We start from the raw sequence: 13,752 nt of genomic DNA, 5'->3' as shown, positions 1-13,752 counted from the left end.
CATCAGGCTTGTGAGCGCAATTGATGTAGTTGCAAGTTCGTTGTGGCGTGAATCGCTTCGTTTACATTCTACATTCATTGGACAAACATCAAGTTTATTGTTCTATCACGGCTTCAATTTATAGTTCTACCCTCATTATTATGCATACGCCACGTGTGCCCAGCCGAACTGCCGATAACTAAATCAAGGTCGAACCAAGTAATTATTTATAAAGCAATGAAACTACGTCAAAAGGCGCGTGAATTGAATATTTAAGTGCCTCTGTAATTTTTATGATTAATAAAAATTTCTAGTTTAATACAAAAATAATAATAGAAGCGGAATAAGAAAGCCTGCCCTATAGATCTGTAAATATTAAAAACATCTGAATATTCTTTGATTAAGAGTCTAATCAAGGCATTTTCTGTGTTTTCTTTGAATAAGCCTTACATATTCCACTACACATCTGTATATAATAAAACTTTTAATACTGCAAGTTAACGTGTCTTAAGAACTTCTCACATGGAACCTAATTGGCAGACACTAATTTTCGAGCTGGAGGCATGCAAGGCATTTGCCATGTTGGCACAAGTCAAATTGCTGGCAAATTTCAAATTCCCGAGGAGCGGCGTTTGATGCAACATTTTCCAGGCATTGCCTGCAGCAGCAGCAGCAGCAGCAGCAGTAGAAACAGCAACAAAGCTGTGCGTCCTTCGACAACGAGCGCTGCCTTTTGCCTACCTTTCTGGCCAACTACAACAAAGTGAAGCGGCAAGTATGACAGTGCGTGTGTGTGGGTGGATGCGGATGTTGAGGGCCACATTAAAGTTGGCCCAGCTTTAATTTGTTTGCATTTGATTTGCGCTTTTTGCGGCACGCTGTTTACCTTTTAATCTGCTGGTGGCATTATAAATGCATATGCCACGATTATTGCTCATACGTCATGTGTTGCGAGCATATTTGTTATTTATGAAAAGCGTCCTCTCCGTTGCTTAATCCGGCAGCTTAGCTGTGGTATGCTCTGTTACGCACACGACATGGGCACTATTTAGCTCAGAAAACCTAGTTTAAATATGATATCAACTGCCAAAGGATTCAAAGTTATCCCTAGCACAAATTGCTACAATCAACAATTAACGGTTGACCTGGGTGCTGTCTGTATAATTAAATAATGATTACACTGCGCGACAAGTTCGCTATGCAATCAGCATAGCAAGCATATTTGCAATCAAGCATAATTACAGAAAAATTAAAAACACAGATTTATTTTGCTTAGAAAACATATTGTGATATAATATAATAAATGATATAAGAAAATGTACCAAAAAAATTACAAATTATAATTTATTATAATTATGACTCACTTACTCAACAGCTCAAAGAGAAAGTTTCTATTTACCGCCATTCGTTTATTATTTAAAGATAATCGAATCGAGATCAAAGCTGAGTTAGGTATGCAAACACTTTACAAGGCACTCCGAAAAATATTCTACATAAATTATATAAAATTATTTAATATAAATTTGTATATACATTTTTAATATGTCCTCTTTCATCAATTTACAACAATTCAAAATCTCATTTCTTGTGTTGGCCAGTGTTGCGCCCTGGCTGCCATGCAAGGGCTACCGCTTGGCGCCATGGAAACTACAGCATTGAGCACCTCACCAGCCCGGCTGCTGTGCGAAGCTTTCGCTCAAAACCAACGAAGAGCTTTCACTCAAAGCCCAAAATCTTCTAGTGGCTGCCGCTCAGAATTTCCGTTCAGTTTTCAAAACGTCGCCTCGACGCCAAGTCGCCAACGCGCGTCGCGTTATCTGCGAATATAGAAGAATTTAAAATAGCTCATTTGAAACAAAAAGAAAAAAGCAACATACAAAGCGTATAGAGTTCATAAAGTGTTGTTTGGGTGCGTAATATAATTTTGTAATTTGTTGTTGCTGTTCTTGTCGCTCTTCTTGCTAAACCCGCAATCAGAATCCGGATTTCAAAACAACAAATGTATTTTGTTTACTCTGTTATTGTTGCTCTTTGAGGAGCGCATGAAAAATTAGAACTTGATAAAAATATACAAATTGTATTCCATATTGGCAAATTTGTATATACTCTATGCCACATAGCAATTTTAGATACTCGCAGGCATATGTGCGTGTACGTGTGTGTGTGTGAATGTGTTTATCTGTGTGTGTATTCGAAATGAAATACAATTTAGTTCAAGCACATTTATAAAGCCATAAGATTTGCGCATATATTGTAGAAATACATAAATATTAAACCATTGCAATATTATGTATATATAATAAAACATACATATATATAACTATATATAATAACAGTATGCTAGCAGTATAATTGCTAAATAGAAAACCGCAAACTGTTGACTGTAAAGCCACATAATTCATCTGAATAGTTGGTGTACCACACACCCTGTTTTTTTTTTATGAAACTTATAATTACGATAGGGGACTCAAACTATATTTCAACTATATCAACTTATAGGCTTTCAGCCCCTATTCAAGACTTAAATAGAAATTTTATTCTACGTGATTTCTTCATAAAGATTAAACCATTATAAAAGAACATTTTTAATTTTTAGTTTGTTTGTAATATATATTTTTACTAATTTTTTAATATGTATTTTTTAATTATATTTTTTTATATATATATATATATTTTGCTATTTAAACATTTTTGATATTTTATTTGACAATTTCATAAATATTATCAATATATTTTTATAAAATGTATATGATCTATTTTTTAACGGATTTTGTTTAGCTTTTTATTTACATATTTATTTCAATTTTAAATTTATGTTTCCGCAAATAATATATAAAGTCGTTCCTGAAGCACTTTTCTTAATTATTTTTATGATCAAATTATTTTGAACACTTTTTATGTTAACCTACTAATTTTAATTTTTCCAGCACACATAAATTGCACAAACACAATTGGAAAAACAAAGCAGAAGAGCGCACAATAACAAACAATGAGGTGAAGCAACAAATAACTATTATTTTTTGACTTATTTGATTTTCTTTATTATTCACACACAGCTATGATAATTGTGCACATGGCCAAGCCTGTCGCGCCCATACAAAATAGAATAAATATGACAAATATAAAAACAATTTATATATATTTGTATATACTATATATATATAGTATATGTGTAAACTATAGCAACAACAATCTGACGACGACGTCATTCTATAAAAACGCGGAGCCAATTAGAGATAGATAGAGACAGAGAGAGAAAAGAGAGAGAGAGAGAGAGTGAAAGAATGAGAAGAAGCAGCAAAACAAATACGCGAAAAGTCGTTAAGCGGGTTCAAGTTCTTGGCAATGGAACAGCTTTTGAAGGCAGACGGCATTAAAGTTATGTCAGACTTGACTCTCGCTCTCCCTCTCTCTCTCTCTCTTTCGCTCTCGTTTGTTTGTTTTTATTGGCTGGCATGCAACAGGTGGCGAGCTACAGAAATACGTTGCCACATGCCCCACAGGCCCATGGCTAATTTCGCAGTACTTGTGCACAAATGCGGTAGAAGCCGAAATTTGACGAGCTTCGTGAGCAAAGCTCTGCCGACGCCTAGTTACCATATAAAATATTTAGCTTAGACTTGTTATTCTTACTAAGGCTCAACTCATTGTTAAATCGTTAAGGAAAAAGCTTTTTTTAATTTATCAGCAAGTTGAAATAATTGCAAAAGTTTCAGACGAAATGAATATTTTAGACAAGGCGCCTCACTCGACTCCACTAACTTAGCCCATTCAAAGGAACGCCTCTGGGCGTGGCAGCACAAATGGATAACAAAAACAAAAGAGGAAGACAAGCACAAGATGTAAATTTACCCAAGAGCTTAGAATCAGAGATGAGCTTAAAAGGCAGGAGTTTCCATTTCTGCTACGATTCCAGCTCATTGAGCATTTAGGAATCGTTACGGTCGAGCGGCATGCACCTACGAAATTGTGGCAAACGAAATTCTCTAAGGGCCCTTGACATGCAGACCGACAAAATTGAAATGTTGTGTTATCATTTATTAAGGCATCTCAATGCCAATAAAATGGAACATTTATTGTTTTGCTAAAGCAAGTGCTAAGTATGCGAAAAACTTGACAACGGCTTGTAGACTGAGTGACATCAGCTATCAAAGCATTGGTTAACTTTTGTATCTATTTCAATATTTATAATTAAATATATATTTTACTGTTTTGCTAAAAGGAAGTCACAGATTTTGCGTTTGTCAGGTAAAACTGTTAAAGGTAAAGAGACATGGAAAATGTTCTCAGCAGCAGTTCAACTCTTGCCAAAAATACTTTCTCCTAATGTAGGTTTTTTATTGATTCCGCTACAGACAGCATCTGTAAATCTATATGCCAACTGGCAACTGCCAACTGTCATTTGCCATTGCCGTAAGAAAGTGCTCCCATAAAAACTGTGTCAATTCGCTAGGCCCACGCTGCGTATGAGTAATGCATCGCAATATAATGAGAAAACAACAGCTAGACAAACACAATTTGTATACAGAAAATACAATTTTTAGCCGGCATCGCCACTTGCAAGTTTTACAGTCTCCATAAAACCGTGGCACGATGACATCATTTGCTTTGCTGTGCTTTGCTGTGCTGTGCTGTGCTATGCCGGCTATGCTAATGAATCAGCTGGTATCAAGCTAATATAACCGACAACATTCTAAGTGATATTGTTTTTTCCTTTGCTCTCACTGTTCTAGCGATACGAACGCAGCTGAGCCGACTGTGCCATTGGCCGATTTTGTTGTGCCGCCGAACTCGGAACTGGAAGAGCCAATTGTGCCGCTCGCCCAGCCGCCCAAGATGAGTGAAACGCCCGCTTTGCCCGCTGCCACGCCTACGGCAACAACAGCGGCAACAGCAACATCAACAGCAACAGCTCCGAATGCTGGCAATGACAACACAGCTGTAGCCAAGCCAAGCACCAGTAGTGAGGACAGCATCTTCTCCATAATATATTCGGTGGGCAAGAAGGTGGCCATTGTGGGCTCCATATATCTGGTTGGGTACATGGGCTGGTCCGTCGCCTGGCTTATAGCTCCCGTCATTTTGTCTGTGGCCCGGGATCAGCTGGCCAAGACATCGGAGAAGAAGCGTGACATAGCCAAGGCATCGGCTCTGGCCTCGGAAAAGGATGTGATTCTAGCCCGCATCGACGAGCTGCCCGCCTGGGTCTACTTTCCGGATGTGGAGCGCGCCGAGTGGTTGAATAAGGTAAGCTGTGGAACTGAAACCTATGTTAAGTGATTCCTAACTGCAGACTACCCCTCCTCCCATAGATTCTGAAGCAGGTTTGGCCCAATGCCAATCACTTTGCTCGCACCTTGGTCAAGGAGACAATTGAGCCAAATGTCGCTTTGGCTCTGTCGCAGTACAAGATGAATGGCTTCCGCTTCGATCGAATTATATTGGGCACGATTCCACCACGCATCGGCGGCGTCAAGATCTACGATAAGAACGTGGACCGCAACGAGATTATAATGGACCTGGATTTGTTCTATGCCAGCGATTGCGACATCAATTTCTATCTGGGCGGCATGAAGGGCGGCATCAAGGACTTCCAGATTCACGGCTGGGTGCGTGTTGTGATGAAGCCCCTGATACGCTCCATGCCGCTGGTAGGCGGTCTGCAGATCTTCTTCCTCAACAATCCGAATATTGACTTCAATCTGGTGGGAGTGATCGACTTTATGGATATGCCAGGACTCTCCGATCTGCTGCGTCGCATCATTGTGGAGCAAATTGGCAATGTGATGGTGCTGCCCAACAAGCTGCCAATATCCCTCAGTGACGAGGTCTCCGCTGTCTCCCTCAAAATGCCCGAGCCAGAGGTGGGTGGCCATACGTATTATCTATGTCTGCGATTGATTGCCTTCATGATTGATGGCGCATAATACTGAGAGTCGAAAGAACCAGGCATTGTGTGTGCAAAGTACTCTATGATGAAACTGAGTGATTGATTGACTGACTCTGACTGATTGAATGAACGCAGAGAATGCCGTGAAAGCTGATTGATAGAATGAATGATTGATGATATAAGAACAGACGAAGCGTGGCGACATGCATTACGATTGACGGACTGACTGATTGAAGATTAACCAACAGAACAAACATGGCGATATTTATACAATATTGTCGGACTGATTGACTGACAAATTGTGTGATGTGAATACAGGTTATCTATGTGCATTAAACTGTCTGATTGATTGATTGACTGATAGAGTGGCTGGCGATTAGCACACAGAGCACATTTCAGAGCTCTCAATTGAATAGCCCTCAATTCTCAAGCCATTTTATTTCAGGGTCTACTGCGCATACACGTCGTCGAGGCAAAGAATCTGATGAAGAAGGACATCAGCGTGCTGGGCAAGGGCAAATCGGATCCGTATGCCATTGTCAATGTGGGCGCACAGGAGTTTAGGACACAGATCATTGACAATAATGTGAATCCCAAATGGGATTATTGGTGTGAGGTACGTAAGCTGGCTGCTATGCAACTGCAGATACGCCGTTGCTTTTTGTAGTCCGTTATTGCCGTTGCCGTTGCCGATCGATTGCTGCATGCTGCAAAACTCACACGCAGAAACACTGTGAAACACATGAATTCTTTATGCCGTAGACTTTGTTTTTTTCTTTTTTTCTTTCCTTTTCCATTTTTCATTTTCAATTTCCATGCATATTTCTTGACATTATGTACTCGTATTTTGTTTGTGCGTCTCGGGCCTGCCACCAGGCGACAGTTTTTATTGAAATGGGGCAATTTGTTGATATCCAACTGAAGGACTCTGATGATTCGAAACAAGACGAGAAACTCGGCAGGTAAGCTATAAATTTAACTGGTAGAACAAAAACAAAAATCTCCTCTCTGGGCTTGGTTTACGACGCTGAGTTGACACTCACGTAACGCTACCCCATCCAAATTCCCATCCACTCAAATTCACCGTAAATCGTATGTGAGTAATACCCGTAATATCTATGTTGGTTACCGTGTTATACTAATGCATGCCTTGTTTTAACTCCGCATAGGATTAAATGTTTCGCTCAGCCACTGCGCTCTCTCTCTCTCTCCTCTCTCTCTCTCTCTCTGTCTCTCTCTTATCTTACACACACTTGTTTTTCTAGGCGGGTATTTTTACCAGCATCAATCACTTGGTTGGTTTTTCTTTGTGGGACTATGATCAAAGTATGCCCGGCGTGCAGGCTGATGATGTATTGGGCAGGTTGTATTGCGGCATGAAACTGCATTGTTGTGTTAACTCTCTTTATACCGTTCTTAGTTTCCCGTTATATAACATCTTGTTTTTGCCAGTTCTGCCTCTTAACAAACTCTGTTTTATCTAGCATTTACTAACGATTCTGACACTTGACTGGAGTTGACTGAGAACTGTCATAAAAATATATAAAGAAATGTTGCTTGTAAGGCGTTTTATCTTCAGGTTAAATATTTATTAAAATTTTGCATCAACTTGTGGAATTGGTAGAGCCTGTAGATGTTGTAAATCAATTTACACCTTTATAAAATAAAATCCTTTGATCGTCAGCTTTTAACAGTATCATTTTCTAGAGAACTGACTACCTGAAGACGTGACAAGTCCAAGTTAAAACGCGACTTAACTAGATACTGTAGCCCAAGCTCGAAGCTCTTTTATAAATGAATAGATTCTGTAGCCTTTTCCCCGGCTCTTTTATGAACATTAGAAACTGCTTTTCTTTTTATTTCGTAGAAAAAAATGAAAACATGCTCCCATTCATTAATATAGCGCCAAGACTTAGCTGCAGTTATCAAATTTGCAAATGCTTTCATGACACGTTCTCTTACCTAACCGACTGATATAACCTGAGCTGCTGAACACTCTAATAACTACTAAAAACTACTACAAATACTAACTATGCATGCGCAGTTATACACCCACTCACACACTCACACCCACAATCAGCTGGAGCACCCTGTACTGTACACTGCATGCTCTGTAGCGTAGTTGCTGTAGATTGATTGAGTCGAATTGTTACCACTGTACATACGTAGCATAAATTGTATTGAGCTGAGCAAGCCGCTTGAAACTAACAGTATTAATACAATATCTTCCATATTACCATATTGCGGATAAGGCTGTGGTTGAGGTCTCACAACGTGCCATACTCGTGCTTAGACTCTTTGATTGGGACCGCACAAGTGATGACGAGTCGCTCGGCAGGTTAGGCAATCGTTTTCATCACAACATCAATGAGTATCTGCAAGAAAATCGAAAAAAAAATAAAAATAAACGTATTCAATATAATACTTTGTCTACCAAATCCGAACAGCTCACACAATTCTCACAGTACACAAAACCCCTGAACAGTTACTCCAAAGCTCCACTCTCGACCTGAAACCCGCTTCAAACACTTAACAAGAATTTTACGTTATCGAATTTGATAATACACGAAAAAAACTTTTTGCTAAATACAATTTTTATATCCCTCACCTGCAGAGCCTCAATCGATATATCCAGCGTGATCAAGAAGGGAGTTCTCGATACTGTAAGTATAGAAAATGTTCGGAAATCCATTTCATTTCGAAGTTCATTAAAATACAAATTCAGCAAATTTGATCATTTTTATCATTTTACAATTATTTAACAAACTGACCTTTAATAGGCGAAAAATGAGATCTTAATATTCAGAGAATGTGAAAAGTTTTTAATAAAATGTTTTCCCCGCCGTCACAGTGGCTTGCTCTAGAGGATGCCAAGCATGGCGATCTGCATGTGCGGCTTCAGTGGTATAAATTGACCGCCGATCCGAATGCTCTGCAGCAAATCCTACTGGAAACTCAACTGTTGCGCGTGACGACCATGAGTTCGGCTGTGCTCAGCGTGTTTATTGACTCCGCCAGGCATCTGAAGGTAAACAATATATCTGTGAGTTAACTATCAAAGAAAAATCTTTAAATCCTTTGTCCTCTGCAGCAAGCACGTGCCAACTCCAAGCCCGATCCCTACTTGGTCTGCAGCGTGAACAAGCAAAAGAAACAGACTGCAATGATCCTGCGCGATGATTCGCCCGTCTGGGAACAGGGCTTCACCTTCCTGGTGACCAATCCGAATAACGAGAGCCTCAACCTCAAGATCTATGACCAGAAGACAGGCAACGATATTGGCCAATACACCTACTCGCTCAGCACTCTGCTAAAGCAGTTCAACATGGAGGTCATACAGCAGCCGTTCCAGCTGCAAAAGTCTGGACCCGAATCGAGGCTATATATGTCACTGTCTCTGCGCATTTTAAAGGCTGGCGAAATCGACAATGAGTCCGAAGCCTTGGAGCAGATCGCAGCCCTGCAACGCAGCACATCCGTTAAGACGCCCGATACACCAGCATTAGCTAGTCAAATATCCAAAGTAAGTTATAAATGACAACTATAGACATTCATCATGGAACTGTGACCTCATGGCTGGGAAACGAATATATATATACAGAATATTGTACGTTTTTACCTGTCTAATTCACTGTTGTTCATGCAGGACGACCAGGTCAAGATTAAGCGCCTCTCCGCAGAAACCCCGATCACTGAGGAGGAACCCGTCAAGAGCACAACAATAATCCCAGCATCCGCATCGCTGGAGAAACCAATTAGCGAGCTGGCCAGCTCGACGCTGACCCATCGCATGCCCGACACCATTTCTACGGCTGGGGATCATGGCTTGGGTCGCATACAGCTGACCATCACGTACTCGGCACAGCGGCAAAAGCTCGACGTGACCATACACAAGATCATGAATATACCGTTGCGTGATCCGAGCAGCATACCGGATCCGTATGTGAAGCTGTATTTGCTGCCCGGTCGCAGCAAGGAGTCCAAGCGCAAGACCAGCATCATCAAGGACAATTGCAATCCCGTCTACGATGCATCCTTTGAATACCTCATTTCGATTGCCGAGCTGCGGCACACAGAGCTCGAAGTGACCGTCTGCACACAGAAGGGTTTCCTATCCAGTGGCAGTCCCATCATTGGCATGGTGAGTGCACAGACAGAAAACCCACCCCTTACCCAGCTACCTAAGTAGGGTAAACTTAGCATGCATGCAATGCATCGCTTGTAATTCCCAACTACATATTTGGTTAGCGCTACATTTATATAGCAGAATTTTCGGGAGACATTTGTTCTTGCTTCGGCAGAACATATACTAAAATTGGAACGATACAGAGAAGATTAGCATGGCCCCTGCGCAAGGATGACACGCAAAATCGTGAAGCGTTCCACATTTTTTTGCTGCATCTGCATCAAAGTAACAAAAGTCAAACTATTACATAAGTTTTAGGAATCCAAAATCTACCATATATAACCTATTATATACAATCTCAATCCCAATTTCTTATTTCTTTTTTCTATCATCCTATTCCGTTGCAGCTTAAAATACCGTTGGATGACAGCGAAATAACAACACCCGCTGGCCTAAAGTCCTGGTTCGATTTGCAGCCAGAGCTGAAACATGAATAAATTAGCTGGAGTTGGAAAGGTATCCTCTCGACAGCACAATCAACTGAACATTTGACACTATTTTTTTGTATTTGTTGTGTATAAAAGAAAGAAGAATGTATTTATAACTCTCATAAGCAAAACTGTTTGGTCTTTCAACAGTAGAACCAAAACTCTCTTAGTCGTGCCTCTAAATCTCTATTTTCTATTGTAGTTTAAATAAGCGAACAATTTGTGTTTACAACTGTAATAAATGTGTATTTAAAAAGCTAATAAAAACCCATATTAAAACAAAAATAAGTATATTTATTAAAAAACATTTACGAAATTAAAATTCACTGTCTAGACTTGTTTTTCGAACTCACATTAATGCAATTGCTTCACTTAGCATGTACACAAACCAATTTCGAAATAGACAACAGATGGCGCTTTTAGACTTTGTAGCACTCAGCCATGCGTTTGTAATTCTCAACTGTCTTTTTCGCAAGGTATACATATAAATACCAATATTTTTGAACTACATTCGTTCTTGCTTCGGCAGAACATATACTAAAATTGGAACGATACAGAGAAGATTAGCATGGCCCCTGCGCAAGGATGACACGCAAAATCGTGAAGCGTTCCACATTTTTTTGCTGCACCTCCCTCCATAAATAGTATCTACACATTAGAGTTTGTTTTTTTGTGTTGCTGTCGCCATTTATTTTCATATTGAAATTTGGTATGTACTTTGAATATATAGACATATTTGTTATGTTGGTTGGACATGCTTAATGATTTTTAATTTTTTTTTTATATTCGTATTTTATATATTGTTTATAGTTTTCGCTGTTCCATCTTTTATTTTATTTTATACATAATAATTATGTTTTCCTTTGTTTTGCCTCAAGGCTCATACAATTTGAAATTTTCAACACAGTTTCATTAAAATTATTTGTTTTTGTATATATATTTACATATATATATTTATATATATATATATATATGTTCATAATCGTTTATCAATTTATTGGACACCACATATAAATATAAATTTGTTGTATTACATGGATAGCCTTGCAGGCAGTCTGTTGAACTGTATAGCTCGATAAGATAGTTTCTTGACTTGGAATCGTTACAGAGCTGCAAAATGTTCAGCGCTTCGTTTTCTAGCGAAGTTCTAAAATTCATTTCCTTCAGTTTGTCATACCTAATTAAATTGAAAATACATATTGTATGCTTTAAATGGACACATCTGAATATGGATCAGGATCTCTTTTTGTATATGTATATATATATATATATATATATATATAGATTTTAGTTACCACATTAATTTCTTGGTTAACTTACAATATATCTTCGAAGCTGAACGTAAGCCTAGGACATATATGCATATATGTTTGTTATGTATATCATTTTGCTCCTTAAGTATTTACTGAATATGAAACTTGTATTCAACTTTGAGGTAGTTAATCCTTTGTTTAGGTATTTCACGATTTACAATTTTGTTTGTTATTGATATCGACATATAAAAAAATTGGTAAATATGAAGCACATTTATTTAAAGCACACATTTACATTACACAAATATAATATTTATGCTTTTGCATGAATATGAATAAATATACATATATATATATATAAATATTCTCATTTTTTGCTGTTACAATATAATTACGAATTATATGTTTTTTATGTATGTATATAATATTTAGTATGTTCTTTACACATATTAAACACTGAGGAACTGTCGTGCTTACTTCAATGCCGTCTCGCACTTCATTTGCATATTATATATTTTGCAATTGGACAAAGACAATCCTAAACCTAAGCAACTCTGTATACACTACAATAAGTATGTACACACATATACATATATATATGCATATATAGCAGGTATTACATTCCAAAACACTTTTAGTTGCTTGTACTCTATATCTCTGAGTGTGAGTGTGTGTGTGTGTGTGTGTGTGTGTGTGTATGGATGTGGGTGGTTATAATAGATGTAAAGGTAATTTTGAATTCGTATTCATATCACTTATGGATTTGAAGCTCCTAAAACATGAATTTGAAAACCCTAAACAAAACTGATGGCCAATTGATAATTGTTTCGTAGTTTACAAGTATATATATAAACATATATATATAGTATGTAGTATGTCGTACATGGTATATATAAGTTCCAATTGATTTTCTTGTTTCCCATTATTTGTTAAGCCTAAACTAACTACTACAATTTGTTTGTCACGTGCTCAACTCTGTGGGTGATACGAGTGCCTAAGTTCTAAGTTTTTAACTTGAATCACTTTTATTATTATTTTTCTTTCTTGTTTTGTATTTGTATTCTCTTACGCCTCGAAAACGATGTCTGAAATAAAAAAGTAGTCAAATTGCAGACTAAACGCCTTTCGAATGTTTTGAAACTTATTTTTCTTCTAGCCTAATTGTTTTCTTCTTAGAGTTGTTTTTGATATCAACTGAACACAACTTGTTGCGCAACAAATAGCAGTTATATAAGGCTAGGCAGGCCCCAGCCCAAGGAAATAAAATTCCTAACTCAAAAAGATAAGCAAATACAAATATCACAAAATTAGCATCGAAGCAGAGCAAAACGTTCATTAAAAAATAAAACAAAGAAACAATCGAAAGAAATTGCAAACAAACGAAAAATTAATAAAACTCAAATTGTGTTTTAGTTTTTTTGTTTTGGTTTTTTTGGTGTTTTGTATTTAAAACTTAATTCGTATGCACTGCAAAGAGCGAGCCGCAACTAAATTTAAGAAATGAATGTAATTTAAGTTCTTGCAAATTGTTTGTTGTTTTTTCTTGTTTGTTTTGCCTAAAGTTAATAAATTATGCTTTATATTGAAGGTATATCATATGCGAAACGTAAATAAAATGTTTTAATTTATAAAAAAACTTAAAAGTATATTCGTGAAACCTGCAAAGCAAAAGGTTTCACCAGAACGAAATCGAAGCATACAAAGAAAATTAAAATTATATCACCACGCATACATATAAATATTTATACATATATATACACATACATATATAGATATATACATGTATATACATATATATAATAGAGCTATATAACTATACAGTATTGTTAACTAAAAGTATGTATACAAGACATGCAGTAAATTAAACAGCAATGATGCTCGTTGCATTCAATTAAACAATAATATTTCATTGTGCTTGTTCTTATTTCATTCTTTAACTTAGGCGCAAACAAAAACTTAAAAACTGACAACCTAGGACCGATAAAAATATGTATATGTGGGGGCGGGTGGGGCCAA

At 37.6% G+C, this 13,752-nt stretch overlaps 1 protein-coding gene and 2 non-coding genes across 7 annotated transcripts; all 3 read left to right on the top strand.

Annotated features, from left to right (window-relative positions):
* The first annotated feature begins 1,763 nt into the window (after positions 1–1,763).
* On the top strand, positions 1,764–10,748 carry LOC111593341 (extended synaptotagmin-2). Of its 5 annotated transcripts, none has more exons than XM_030222864.1 (10): positions 1,764–1,888; positions 4,713–5,226; positions 5,292–5,843; positions 6,315–6,485; positions 7,135–7,232; positions 8,484–8,532; positions 8,721–8,897; positions 8,961–9,392; positions 9,516–10,010; positions 10,403–10,748. In XM_030222864.1, the coding sequence occupies exons 2-10, from the start codon at positions 4,816–4,818 to the stop codon at positions 10,490–10,492; spliced, it is 2,475 nt and encodes an 824-aa protein (XP_030078724.1). In that variant the 5' UTR covers positions 1,764–1,888; positions 4,713–4,815; the 3' UTR covers positions 10,493–10,748. The 5 variants fall into 5 exon arrangements, with proteins under 5 accessions (XP_030078724.1, XP_030078726.1, XP_030078722.1 ...); XM_030222866.1 differs by lacking the exons at positions 1,764–1,888; positions 7,135–7,232 and adding exons at positions 2,936–2,973; positions 8,122–8,207; XM_030222862.1 differs by lacking the exon at positions 1,764–1,888 and adding an exon at positions 2,936–2,973.
* Positions 10,155–10,261, top strand: LOC111593348. The gene has a single exon (XR_002751034.2). It is a non-coding gene; the product is annotated as a U6 spliceosomal RNA (small nuclear RNA).
* A 248-nt stretch (positions 10,749–10,996) lies between the features above and the next one.
* On the top strand, positions 10,997–11,103 carry LOC111593349. Its single transcript, XR_002751035.2, has one exon. It is a non-coding gene; the product is annotated as a U6 spliceosomal RNA (small nuclear RNA).
* The last annotated feature ends 2,649 nt before the right edge of the window (positions 11,104–13,752 follow it).

The sequence above is a fragment of the Drosophila hydei genome, unplaced genomic scaffold (assembly GCF_003285905.1).
Source record: "Drosophila hydei strain 15085-1641.00,03,60 unplaced genomic scaffold, DhydRS2 tig00000063-arrow-pilon, whole genome shotgun sequence".
Classification (NCBI taxonomy): domain Eukaryota; kingdom Metazoa; phylum Arthropoda; class Insecta; order Diptera; family Drosophilidae; genus Drosophila; species Drosophila hydei.
Note: the sequence above shows the minus strand (reverse complement) of the source record. Positions and strands in the feature narration are given on the sequence as shown.

Bases quoted from the DNA above. Each gene is read 5' to 3' on its own strand.
- LOC111593341 (XM_030222862.1), top strand. The intron at 9,393-9,515 runs GTAAGTTATAAA...TTGTTCATGCAG, and splicing joins TAGCTAGTCAAATATCCAAA to GACGACCAGGTCAAGATTAA. The intron at 10,011-10,402 runs GTGAGTGCACAG...ATTCCGTTGCAG, and splicing joins GCAGTCCCATCATTGGCATG to CTTAAAATACCGTTGGATGA.